The sequence below is a fragment of the Varroa destructor genome, unplaced genomic scaffold (assembly GCF_002443255.2).
Source record: "Varroa destructor unplaced genomic scaffold, Vdes_3.0 BEIS01000002.1, whole genome shotgun sequence".
Taxonomy (NCBI): Eukaryota; Metazoa; Arthropoda; class Arachnida; order Mesostigmata; family Varroidae; genus Varroa; species Varroa destructor.
In genome coordinates, this window is record NW_019211455.1 from 52216438 (window position 1) to 52229679 (window position 13242).

The following is a 13242-nucleotide window of genomic DNA, read 5'->3' on the forward strand; positions in this document are numbered from 1 at the left end:
TAAGTAAAAACAACCGCAACATCGGCAGCAGTCGCAGGAAAGAAGGATGCCGTCGTATCGGCTCTCTCAGTTTTTATGCTGTTTCTATAATATGTAACTGTGCAACAAAGACGAACAGTAGAAAGCAGGCGTCCTGTGCTGCGACCAACAGTTCGTTCAAGGTATTTTTAACTGCTTTTATTGTTTTTAGCCATGTTGTTAATGTAAATGCTCGTTTTTCGAGCAACAGAGGTACCAACAACAACAGCATTAACGATCGAATCAATTAACGCTGTGAGCACAAACCTGCTAGCCGATAGGGGTTGGTGCAACTATTCGTCCGAACTAGTTTCCTTTTGGACAACCCCTCACCCCACATGTTTGTCGTTGCTGGACAGTTTTCGTCAGCCCGTCTTGCTTGGTTTTGTTGACCATCTGTCGTTGGAGGCACCTTTGCAACGAGCGTAGGCTTGCAAGACAGCGATCAATATATTTTGCAACGAATTGTAGGGCTCGGATGACACTGGAATCGATTATACGTATTTGCAAATACACTGTTTCCTCATACCAACGATCTACGGATTCAATTCGTAGCTCGAGTTCAGTTAGTTGGCAACAGTTTATAGGGAATAGTGCTAAAATGATTGACTTCGCAGTGTAAAAGTTTGTGATTTGTTTATACATATATATATATATATATATAAATCGGAATCGATAAGAGCAAGAAAGTTGTCGGGATTTCAAAGCGATGTTTAACTCTACCTTGCGCTATTTAGCTATCAATCCCGACCTAATAGCTAATGAGTCTAGCTGAACAAGATGGTCAAAGGGCAGCAATGGCGATCTATTTAAAAAGCTAACACCCATCAGGAACTGACCTCGAGTTTGTCTTTGTTGTGCCTCATGCAGAGCAAGAAACCAATTGCTGACAGTAGGAAAAACCATAGACAGACCACTGGCCAATAGGCAAGCAGACCTAATAGAATCTGGCGTTATTATCACGATATCTAAGCACCTTGAATAATGTCATTGCAGTTAAACGCGTCACGGTATAGTGTATCGATTTGGAATCGTTTGTCCCAGAAGCAGTACGTAACTGCTGTGCCGTCTTACGACCAGGATCAGAAAGAAAGCCAAACTACGCCAAAAGCTGCAGCGTTGGAAACGTGTTTAGCTTACTTATTCGTATAAGAAGAAAAATTTAGGAACCACTAACGTATACGCGCTTGTTGCTTCGGAGAATACAGCCAGTGTCTTACGCACCAAAATTTCCGGCCGGAATATTTGCTGTGAGAGCAATAACGAGGGGCAAAAAACGTGTGGAGTGATTTGAGGAAGGCATCAATTATTCTAAATCTCAATATATTACATAACAACGCCAATAAGAATATGGTTTTGGTGATGAAGTTGGCCTCCGGCCAAGTTGCCATGCTGAAGATGACAGCTTCAAACCACGGCGCTCAGGTAGCCGTGCTTCATCAGCTGCAGAAAAGGGCCCTCAGTAATAACCAACGAGAACGACCCCTGCTCACAGGTTGGTATATAAGTGATTAAAGATTATCTTGATTATTATCATAATTATTGTTGTCGATTCCGCATGCCGCACGAAAGCATAATGCTCTAACAAGCTGGCCATTAAAAAAGAAGTGTGACAGAGATGCGCTGCTTGCGACTTTGATTAACTGCAAAAGAAAAAAAAATTAGATACATTATCGCTCTTGACACAGAAGTACTAATTGAAACTCAGAGAGCTTCGCGTTGTAACTGTAATCGATACGAATGAAATATAGTATTCAAGGATATTTCGATTGACAACGCAAGGTGCCAGCCGAATAATATACTCCTATGTAAGTATGTAACAACCTAATTATATATTCGATCGTTTTCACTATCACTAGGACAATAATAAGATCAGAACTTTTAGTCAAAGATGAAGTTTATTTTTGAGATAAATCGATAACCTTCTGATATGCCTAGCAGGGCTGCGTGAAGCTCTCGGACACAGTGTTAAATAACAGTTAACATAACTAGTATAACATTAGGAATTTGTCGCATTTAATAGATTTCATAAAAGAATAAAGTACGCTGATCGTGCAAGATCGTTAAACAAACAAATTGGAGTCATTCAAGATTATAAACAATTCATTCAGACACAGATGCTGGACAGAGACGTTTTGAATTTTAGTACATCATATCAGCCAGTCATGGAACATCCAATTTTATGATAACAGCTCCTCTGTAAATTAAGCTTCCAGTTTATAGTATTCTATATGTCTAAAATTATAATAGCAAAGGAAGAGACAACAAAACACAAACGAGCGACAATACTAGTACTTTTCCGCATACATTGATTAATTAATTTTATCCTCACATATTTCCTCATGTTGATTTTTGCACAGTTAGTCGATTGCACTCACCAATCAAGCCTCATTTTCAAAAACACTGTCGATACAATGGGACTATTATTACGACATTTACGACAGCAACGTCACCATTGGTATTTATGCTATTAGTTCTTTTGCTTTACGGTCGAGCTGCGCTGAACCACTGTCAAATCAGTTGGTACAATCATAGAAAAATCAAATAAAATCTTGGGTTACGTTGACGTTATGTAGAACATTATATCAGGTACAAACCCTTCAAATCCGTTTAAAGAGAGAAGAGGACGACGTATGCCTATGAAGCGTTGCCGGGGAAACAGGCTCTAGATACCAAGGATAGGATATTACCACCGCAACTCAACGTTTTATATCTCATAACCATAATGAAGGTGGTACAGGATGAATTTCATAGGATGCTTTCCACGATAAACTCATTTAACGCCGATGGCGCCAGCTAATTGCACTAATGGGTTTGTCCCCGTGACAGCTAACTGGGTAACGTTTTTGCCTGCTAACTATAGGGACATGTCATAGTCTAGGTTCGAACTTACTTGACATAGATAAACTTCATTACGTCGATACAGGGCGTGAAACTCGAAACATAGGGAATGCATTTGTATGTGAGTGTTACGTCGTACAGAAATACAAACATATAAAAGCTGGAAATTAAGCTAGGAATTCGAGACGTTTTTGAGGTGTTAATGACCTGAATTTAGGGTACCACGATTTAATATATGCAAACGTTTTTGAAAAGAAAACTGTTCTAATGGCAAAACTTTTATTTAATGCTAGCTGAATTCGAAACAGCGGTCCCTAATCTCTTACAACGTTTGAACGTCCAAGACACCGTGTCGATTATATAATTAGTAAAAATAGTGTACCTTTTTGATTAGTTTGACTTTGCTTATAGTATCAGCGATATGTAATAGAAGCACATTCGCGAGAATCATTTGTAATTCATGCGAGTAAATGGATTTAGCTTTGCTGAGTATAACTCATTTCTAGGTTTAATTGAGTAGCTCTAAAAATTATTCCATTTCTATGTCATTTATTCCAACGGCACTGATCAATGGCCTCTCGACATAGAAAGATGATTACCTGATAGCTATTAGCAGGAATTAATATCTTACAGATACGCCCTCAACCTTAAATTTTCCAGGCGAAAAGTTAAGCGAAAGCATGGAGCTGTTGCGCGCTCAGAAAAGCGACAATCCCCGTCTAGCCCTGTTACTCGTTTGGCTGGCCGCTAAACGGGCCCATCTCGAGGACTACTTCAGGTGAATTGGACGTTTTCGATTAAGCCCGTTGCCTGCTTGTCCAAATGTCTACACTACAACGATATATCAAATCATTTATCTGTGTTCGTAAATTAGGGACATAGGGAGCCGTGGTTTTCGCTGCCACCCCAGACGGGCGTAAATAGTATTAACTGTGCTAGCTACAGTATAGTATGTCAGTACATCCTTAAGCAGAACATATTCGTTGATGACGATGTTAAAATGTTGGGCGATGTTTTAATTAAAAAAAAAAAAACAATTTGCAGTCGTTCCAGTGAATTTAGAACAATTCTCTTACAATTATTTAGTCTCGGACGATTATGAACTCTTAGATATTTCCCAAACTAAGAGTCGGACTATTATCGTTTTGCTATGTTTTATTTACTGAAGCATTCTGAGCCACCGTAAAATGCATTGCGTCCGAAAGTCTCTAACTTGGATTTAGCTCCAAAGTCTACTATCAGACAGAAAGAATACGCGACACCCACAAGCTTCTCTTTCATTGTGTGAACTATTCTTAGTGATCGAATTCACCGCATTCAAGTGCCTGTTTGGCATGGTTAGTATTAACTTGCGGAGACACAAACGCTCGTAAAGTTGTTTTCCTTGCAACAACTTATTGTTACAGGTAAGAAACAATTCTAGGCCTGAAAAAATATCATTATTTACATAGAAAAAAATTTCCTGAAATTCGTAAGCCTTTACCCGTTTCTATTCTTGCTTTCCGTCTCACGAATGAAATGACCACGAGCACAACGGTGCACAGGTGCTGAGAGATAAGATTTTTTTCTCTCTTACGAAAGATTCTATCTGGACAACGGCTTCGACGTACTATGGGTCCAGACGCACCCACGTGCGCTCATAAGGCCAGCAGCGCCAAAGGGCTCACAAGAAATCGCTCAAGAAGTGCTCGATTTCCTTCTCGCCGAGAAAAACCGTTGTTATCAGAACATGATGCTGCATGCATTCAGCATGGGCGGTTATCAATGGGGTGAATGTCTGCTGAAAATACACAGGGAACCCAAGAAGTATGAGCGAGTCGAGCAAATCTTAAAGGCACAGGTAGGTTTGTTTTTGCTTACATTATTATTATTATTACCATTATCGGAATAGTAAGTACGATTCTCAATAGTAGTTAAATTCAAATAATTCCAACTGCTTGTAGGTGTACGATAGCTGCGTTTCACTCAAAGGCATGGCATACGGCATTCCGGGCGCCCTAACACGGAATAAGGCGCTCCGGTTTATCGGAACTGCGAGTATGTATGCCTATCTTACTTTGGCGTATCCTTGGGCTACTCGTCATTATCGTAATTCATCGGATACCTTCCGCACGAAGCCGATCCTTGTGCCTGGACTCTACTTCAACTCCATGATCGATCAGGCAAGTCGAAATAATCTCAAACGAAATTCCCTCTTAACATAATTTTTACAGGTGCAAAAAGCTATGTTATACTATCGCGTAGTTGAAAATTTCGACCTTGCAGAAGCATTTCTAGTCCTCTTGTGGGACAGAACAAATTAAAAAAGATCAAAAGTATCTAACTTAATGTGGAACGCCGAAGGGTTTGCTTAGAAATTCCTTAGTTTTTGTTGGAGATTCCACGTATTTGCGTGGCTTCTCCCTTAGTCATATACTTTTTTCTATAGGGAAATACATTATTTATTAAAGTTAGCATCTGTCTGTAACATAGTATTTATTTTAGCCGGAGACAACGTAAATACAACTGATTTTTCGTGGACAATCTGCATGCCTCTGAACGCTAGGGTAAGCCAGAATGTAAAATTCGTTCTTCTTTGTATATATATATATGTATTTTTTTTTTCTGTGGTTATAGGTGAGTAACCCGCGTATCGACCGCGAAGTTGTAGAAGTCTGGCAATCACTTGGCGTCGACATGAAACTGGTCACCTTTAGCGACACGAAACACGTCCAGCACCTCGGAAAACATCCTGACAGGTATCTATTCTGATTTAAACTCCTATTCCTACTAATATGCCTAATGCCGATTGCTTTCAAAAATACGGTCAGGTTCCAATTTGACCGTCATGTTCTATTATTCCTAGTGAATGCGCAACCAACTATAGTTCTTCGACTTATGACAATCAATGTACTTAAAAGTCATTCGTGGATTATAGCGTCTATTCCAAATTTTAAAAAAGTGACGATGCAATGATGTGATTCGTGAGTGCATGCATCAATCAAAACCGAACTGATCACGTATTCATACCACTTATCTACGAGGGTGAGGTGACTGAATGACTTCGTTAATATGTATGTCGCTCGTTTTTCTCAAGGCACGTTAGCTTTATTGAGCTCTTGTAAGCTGAAGTTGTCGCGTGCAGGTAGGTATCTTACCGTTGGCTTTATAAAAGTTGGAAGAACTCATAGCCTATTACGAGACACGTGTCATTTGCCTCCGCAGTGACAAGATAGTGCTAAAAATAATTTTCACCAATAAGGAATATTACCGTAGCGTTCAGATTGCGTCAGCAAGTGCAAGATTGCTGCCTAGCCGCGGAGTTAGCAAGGGATGATATTGTGAAGATGCTTTTTAGAGAGAGGAAGAGGCCAACGTTGACGAACTGGCACTAAAAATAATAACATGGTTGGCATTATGATTTCGATTGGTGCTGATGCGAACCGATCGAGCTCAGTTAGGTGTCTCAAGACAACGCGGAAGTAGTTCGGAAGTTTTGTCCCCTCAACCACTGAAGGTCGAGGCATACGCGTTTTTAATGTTAGGGGATGTCCCATACTACCCGGTTGGGTGTTAATCTTTTTGAAAGCTGCCCGTAAATAAAAAAGAACTAAATATATGTCGTTTTTACATTATGACGGTATGCACAATCTAAAGTTTTGCCATTTTTAACCGCTGCAAGTGCTATTTTTCTCCACGTCTATTCGCTATGCCAGCATCAAACGGCTAAGACTAAAAGAGCTATTAGAGTGATGACATAGGGTTTTTATGATCTATATTTTCTCTGAGGTTCACTCAATAAGTTCGATGCTTATTTTCTATTAGAGTCGCTGACGTATATTCCAAAATACAAGTTATCATTAGAAGCCGGAATACACATAATCAACATATATATAATAACACTATCGAAAATTCCGATTCAAGATATTCAAGATGAGAGCTTATTTATGACGTCGTTTCGTGACGTTCTTCATGCTAATTTCAGGTACACCGACGAACTTGTCTCATTGATGAACAAAACGATGCCTGGCCGAGGTGAGTGGTCGGGGGATTACGTTAAAGCCGACATTATTGCCCGACAACAAGGCCGTGCACTGCAGACGTCGGTTCAGGCGAATAAGGTTCTGTAGAAGGTTCAGATTTTGTTCTAGATAAATATGATGAGTTAAACCGTATATCCGCAATTCACTGTAAGCCTTACCCAGTTCTCCTTCTCCGTTTCAAGATCAAATATATTTCGTACAAACGCAAATAATTCTGTATAAACTGCATAATCAGCGCAGACTTACGGCCCTGTACAGGCACGGACAATCCACCCGGCACAAAATCAAGTTAATTGCATGCGGCCATAAATTAGGAGGCAAAGTTCCTTTCGAAGCATCGCCCTAAAATGCGCCGAAGGCCTGAAAGTGAAGTCCCATCTCGAAGTTAATTAGTATCCATGTGAAAGGAGACTCAGGCTACGGGGCGGCGTTTTCGGAAAAGCAGTTCACTCAACACATGGATTTATGTAACAACCATAGTTTGAAAGTAAGGTCAAATATATAAATTTAATATTACACTATCATTATTATTATTAATACTACAATTTTCACGACATAAGAAATAAATGACTAACGCTTATATATGTATGAGAATGTAGATATATGGATATAATAAGTGACAAGTAATTGTGCGTTACGCTCGTGTAATTGTCTGCAAATGGACATACAGATGGATGGGCCCAGTCGTCGGGCACACGCACCAGTTAGCCATACCCATTTCGAAAATTCATAGCAAACATGCCCAATGCAACATATGTATTTTCCTACACAAAACAGAGACAAAGCACTGGAAAAAAATACTACGTGGAACAAAGAAAATCACATCAACCAAACAAATGAGTAGCATTCGCATACATATATATATATATATATATATATTGATAAGGATTTAATCTGTGTTGGTATATAGTTGGAGGGTCCAAAGTGTACGAGGTTTACCTATAAACAGACGCCAGTGACTGTATACAATATATCTTGTTAAACGACGACAACAGACGTGTCTATTGGAACCTAGACAGAACAGGGCGTCTAGCGCTTTTTAGGCATAAAACGAGAAAACCCTAGAGAAGAGCACGAACAATGCATTTGTATAACCTGCAAATTTGTAAAACCTATATAGTTAATACGAGTGAACTAATTACTCGATGGAGGGAACAGAACGCAACATATGTAAAATGTGTAGCAGAGGTGCAACACATTTAAATACAAAATGTAACGAAATAAAAATGATCGCTAGTGGCAATATATGAAAATAATGATCACCTAATTATTTGGCCCCGAGTGTCCACCTTCTAAATAAGTGAGTCGTAAGTCATCGGGTCTTGTCTTTTAAGTTGTACGCCCTAATGTGTCGTTAAGTACTGTTTCTGATCGCTAACCCCCAGCATGCAACCAAGTTTTTTCAAACCTTTTAGGAGTATTTTTATCAAATGGTAAGGATAATAACGTATCGCAAACTGAACGTAAACTTTTTGCTTTCTAATTTTTGGCGATACCGGCTACATTGTTGGCTTCGCAATTTCGTTGATGAGCTCGCATCTAGGTAACAAATATTAGTGAACCTTGTCCTGTCAAAGCGATGCTCGTCAGATTCTAAATCGATAAGATCCTTATCAAGACCTGTGGCTCCGTTGCTTTCGTTGCGCTTCACGCTTTCCATTTAGAAAAGCGAAATCTATTTACTCCCGTTGTATCAACATTACCGATGGATAGTTTCTTCTAGCGTATATGGTATTTCTGAGTTTTTGACAATATTGGTGTACTACGCACTAAACCTGTGCTTATATTGACGTTAATTTGCGTTATTTTTCGGTTGTCCCATAGCTAGCCATTTGTGCAGTAACTGTAAATTAAAATTGTTGCATACAATTCTTTCTTAACGCAAATAGGGCTAATATTATTCCCACTTTTGTAAGGCCTATGGCTTTTTAGATAAGCAGATTATCTAAATAGAGTAAGAGGATTGTGGGTGTCACCAAATAGATTCCTTTAAGATTATGCCTAAATATAAAATCAAATGAAGCAGTGGATTAATAATATTTAATTCAGTTAGTTGAGACGTATAGTATAAAATTCTTCAGGGATGAAGCCTATAATGTTCATTTTTTTTATTATTTTGTTTATTCCTGCAAAAAATATTATGATTGTGTGGAGTAGGCAGGAAGATTTCTACGTAATTGGTACCAAAACAGGCATGGTGGCCACAAATCTAGAACCACTATTTTAATATAAGAAAAATTTGGCTTAAGGGATCATATTAGCAATGAAGCGCTCGTGATCGAGAGAAGCGCTCGTGTAGAAATTCCTATAATCATGACAAAAGAGCAACGTTCCTGGTTTCCGTATGAAACCCAAAGGTATTTAATCTTGAATGGTGTGTTGTAATCATAAGTTCTAGGCAAATTGGGTCTAGAAAGACGATTGATACTAGCCCAATCCATACAATAATAAAATAATGCAAAATTAGAAAATTCTAATAATAAAAAAATATTGATATCTGTAAAAAAGATGAGAGGAGAAAAACTCGATGTGAAGTCTTGTACAAACTTCAATAGCAAAATAAAGAACCAACAATAATAATATGATAATAAAGAAGGTCAAGAAGGTCTGTGCTTGACCTTCCTACTACTATCATATTCACAACCTTAGCCCTCTAGCAGGATATATTTATACCTTTTTGAAAACACCCTTCAACAACGCCCATGTGAAAGTCATATCTTTTAAGTAGACCGATTTTCACACTCAATGGCATTTTCCTATAGTAAATAATCTTTCTATAGGGCGCTTGTATCTAGAACATGTTTATGTAGTAAAACACATTAAACATATCCTCTTAAGCCTTACTTCAAACGCTACTAGAGTTGCTTAACTTGAGTTGACTCGCGTAACTGTCGGATATGAGTGAAGTCTTACGAACGAAACATAAACGTGCTTTTTTTTGATAATCTCAAAAGATAGACAAGCCAGTTTGATAGACACGTGAAACTACAACGACCTTTTGGCAGCTCCCGAAAAGGAATAATTTGCTTCCGTTTTGTAGTTCGTAAAAAACTTAATTGAATTTAAGATTTTCTTCGTGTTTCGTTTTTAGTTGGCACTTGTACATGCGCGAAATTGGTGATGCACTGTTGTAATCTTTGACAACATATCATTAACAGGAACTTATTATTTTTAGTCTGCTTTTTTCTCTCTTTTCTCTAAAACTTTTGTGGAGTGCTATAAAGTGGCTGTGAAATAGACATGACCTCATGATTTAAGAAAACTAAGTATCACTTAAGTGTAACTCTTATGGCTCAAACCGACAACTCCAGAAGTTCTGAAGGGCTGACCTATATAGAGCCGAGCGACTTCATCACTGAATAGAGCAACAGCAAGATGTTCTCATCATAGTTATTATTATTCAACACATGTATCTAGAAGACCACTTCTGGCCAAGTATACAATATTCCAAGTCGAGATAAATGGTCCACCAATGATAACATTTTTATAAAATATATAAATTGTTATAGGTTTCCCAACACACAAGTATTGTAGTAATAATAAAGATGTTATTATTAAAAAATATAATATGAATGTAGTTGAGACTACGGTAGTTATGATTGCCAATAAGTTTAATACATTTTACATTTGTTCAGTGTACATTTTTGAAAAAATGGAGGCTTTTTTGGTAACTTGAAAGAAATAATTATCTGAAAACTATTTACCGTGAAAATTCTGCTGTAGCTGCTTTTCCCGCTGAAGGGAATATTTTTTTTATGATGAACTTATTTACCATTATTCATATTGCAAGTAGTAAAGATTTCATATAAATTATCAACAGGGCTCGAAAATACCCAAAATATACATACCTTTTTTTAATCAGCGTGCTGATGGTTCCACAGGGTAAACTGACATTTTTTACTAAATTATTAATTTAAAATATGTAACACAGGTAAACATTTTTAATGCGTATTGCAATTGCTTGCGTCTGAGAAGATTTGTCAAACGCAGTTTTGGTCGAAATTTTACGGTGAGTGTGCCTTTTTATGGGCAAACACCAGCTAAAATACTAAAAATACTCTAAGATTAACTGAATTTAAAAAAAAACGTGTGAGAGTAGTAGTTATTTAAAGCGAAAAGATCTATCGAATGATGAAGATGCCAGATTTTCGTCTAATCTGAGAAAATCTAATATTTATACGCGCGTTTAAATCTTGACGAGAAATTATGTTCTCGTGCCTCGTTTCTGATTCTCATAGTTCGCAACGTCAATGCGAAAAACGGCTGACTGTGTTTTGCCAATTATTACTATGAATCCAAACTCTCCATTCACAATACTTATCTTCGCGCCATAGGAGCAACTTACCAGTGTGCGTATAAAACTTAAAAGCTGGTTTCTTGTAATGGTGAAAGATGAAATTGTTTTTACAGGTAGCACTAAGCTCTCAATAGGCGCTTCATGCGTTGACATAGACTAGTATATACTTGGGGTTATAGTCGAAATAAGTACTATACTGTCTATCGCAAAATAAAGTAATGACAACCTAGAGCCTAGTCCTTTTTCAAAAACCGATGTCTCACAAGCTTCCACGGCCGTCGCAGGCGATTAAAACTCAAAGAACACCAGTAAGTAATATAACTATTAAAAAGAAAACTGACATGCTTTTCTTTCACGTTGCTTTCTATTCATAGCTTCCTTTTTCACTTTATTAATATATCTATAGCATACCATTCATGTTCATGTACAATTATTTTTATAATTACACTTTGGGATTACGTGAAGATAAGAAAATATGGGAGATGCTGAAAAATGCTACTCAGTAATCCCCCAGCAGATCATGGTGTATTTCAGTGAAAAATCGTAGAAAAGAGGATAGTCCACAGGATCAAACATTTGGTTGGTTACTTAACCAATGAAGTTCATGACGACTAGATGCAGGACAACGTGGGCAAAAATAAAATCGCCAAACGCGCGTTGTGTCGATAGACCTAAAAACTCATTCTTGTTTGCTGGGTTCGACTGCAGCCGAAGACACACTGAAAACAAAAAGACGATCCTTGACATTCGAAACTTATTACGAAAACTATAACGTATTTAGAAAGAAGAAAAATTAACTCGGCCATACTCATGTGTGTGATCGATCTTATTAATATAATTATTTCCTGAATTATTTTTGAGATATATATCTTATTATGTTGAGTTTTAGTTAGAAAATGTATCGACCTTTCGAAGATATCGATCTTAAACGCAGTATGCAGCAGCGTATTTTTTAAATAAAGTCGATAAAATACGCTGGATACATATTTACACATGTATTAAATGTAACATCTATCTGCTAACCGTTCATAAGTTTCGAATAAAGGTTTGAAAAAAATAATTTTTTGCGTAGGCTAGGATGCAAATAGGCTAAAGTAAAGTATGTTCCGTTACCAATGCCACTTGTGAAATATTTTAGCAAAAAAGTATGCGACTTATGGCATTGGTTAGATTTAAACAAACAAACTTACAAAGTATAAAATTTGCTATAAAGATCAATTCAATTATAATAATTAAAACAAACAAATAAAAGCTACAATAAAATGTTATACAATGCTATACAAAAGTAAAACAATCGAAACAAAAAAAATTCAATTACTTAAACATTTTTGTGACTTATTTTCGCGGCCCTGGTTATCCTCACATTGTATTCTCTCTTGTCAAAATAACACATTTTAAGCATCATGCTCCCATTGCCTCTAAAGACGATAAAGATATCTGTTTCTAGGCGCATCATTCACTAACACAATACTGCACCTACATATTATTGTGTAACACAAAAAAATGTATTTATGAGACAGTTCCTTTAGAATTTTTCAGTTCTTATATATGTATATATATACATATATTTTTTTTGGTACGTACCTCCGAGCACAAATGAGGCAACACAGCTGATGAAGCCGGACAGGAATGAGTTGAACGGGAACGTGCCAACCAGGCAGCAGTAGGCGAACTGCACGACGCCGGTCAGGAACACGTAGCAAAGATAGGCGTCAATGAGTTTGAGTCGACGCGACGTGCTCGTCTTATACTCATTGAAGAAACGGCCCAAAACCTCGATAAGGTTTGTGCTCTTAGCTGCTCCACCCTGTGTCATTTTGCGGTTTGTCGTTGAACGTTATTAGCTCGCTCGTAATGGAACGTCACTTATTACAACGATCTTACAAATACACCGACGATATCACTCTCTGTTAGAACTCACAGGAAGTCGTAAGGATGCGAAAACTATGCCACACCATCTACCGCGCAACGAACCCTACTAGCTAATCGGTTGAACAGTTTGTCAATAGCTAACATGAGCAACAGAACATTACTAGTCGGCTGTTTTGGCTTAGCATTACTATA

The 13242-nt window shown here is 37.7% G+C and overlaps 2 protein-coding genes across 2 annotated transcripts; one reads left to right on the top strand and one right to left on the bottom strand.

The window, feature by feature from the left end:
• The first annotated feature begins 22 nt into the window (after positions 1-22).
• Positions 23-8137, top strand: l(2)k09913 (transmembrane protein 53-like lethal (2) k09913). Its single transcript, XM_022789735.2, has 8 exons — positions 23-161; positions 1015-1513; positions 3520-3637; positions 4441-4699; positions 4803-5021; positions 5476-5597; positions 6824-6959; positions 7140-8137. Exons 2-8 carry the CDS (start codon positions 1369-1371, stop codon positions 7188-7190), a joined length of 1050 nt encoding a protein of 349 aa, XP_022645470.1. The 5' UTR covers positions 23-161; positions 1015-1368; the 3' UTR covers positions 7191-8137.
• Positions 8138-11523: 3386 nt separating this feature from the next.
• On the bottom strand, positions 11524-13217 carry Dad1 (dolichyl-diphosphooligosaccharide--protein glycosyltransferase subunit). Its single transcript, XM_022791260.2, has 2 exons — positions 12763-13217; positions 11524-11897 (listed from the first exon to the last, which is right to left on the bottom strand). Exons 1-2 carry the CDS (start codon positions 12992-12994, stop codon positions 11767-11769), a joined length of 363 nt encoding a protein of 120 aa, XP_022646995.1. The 5' UTR covers positions 12995-13217; the 3' UTR covers positions 11524-11766.
• Positions 13218-13242: the final 25 nt, after the last annotated feature.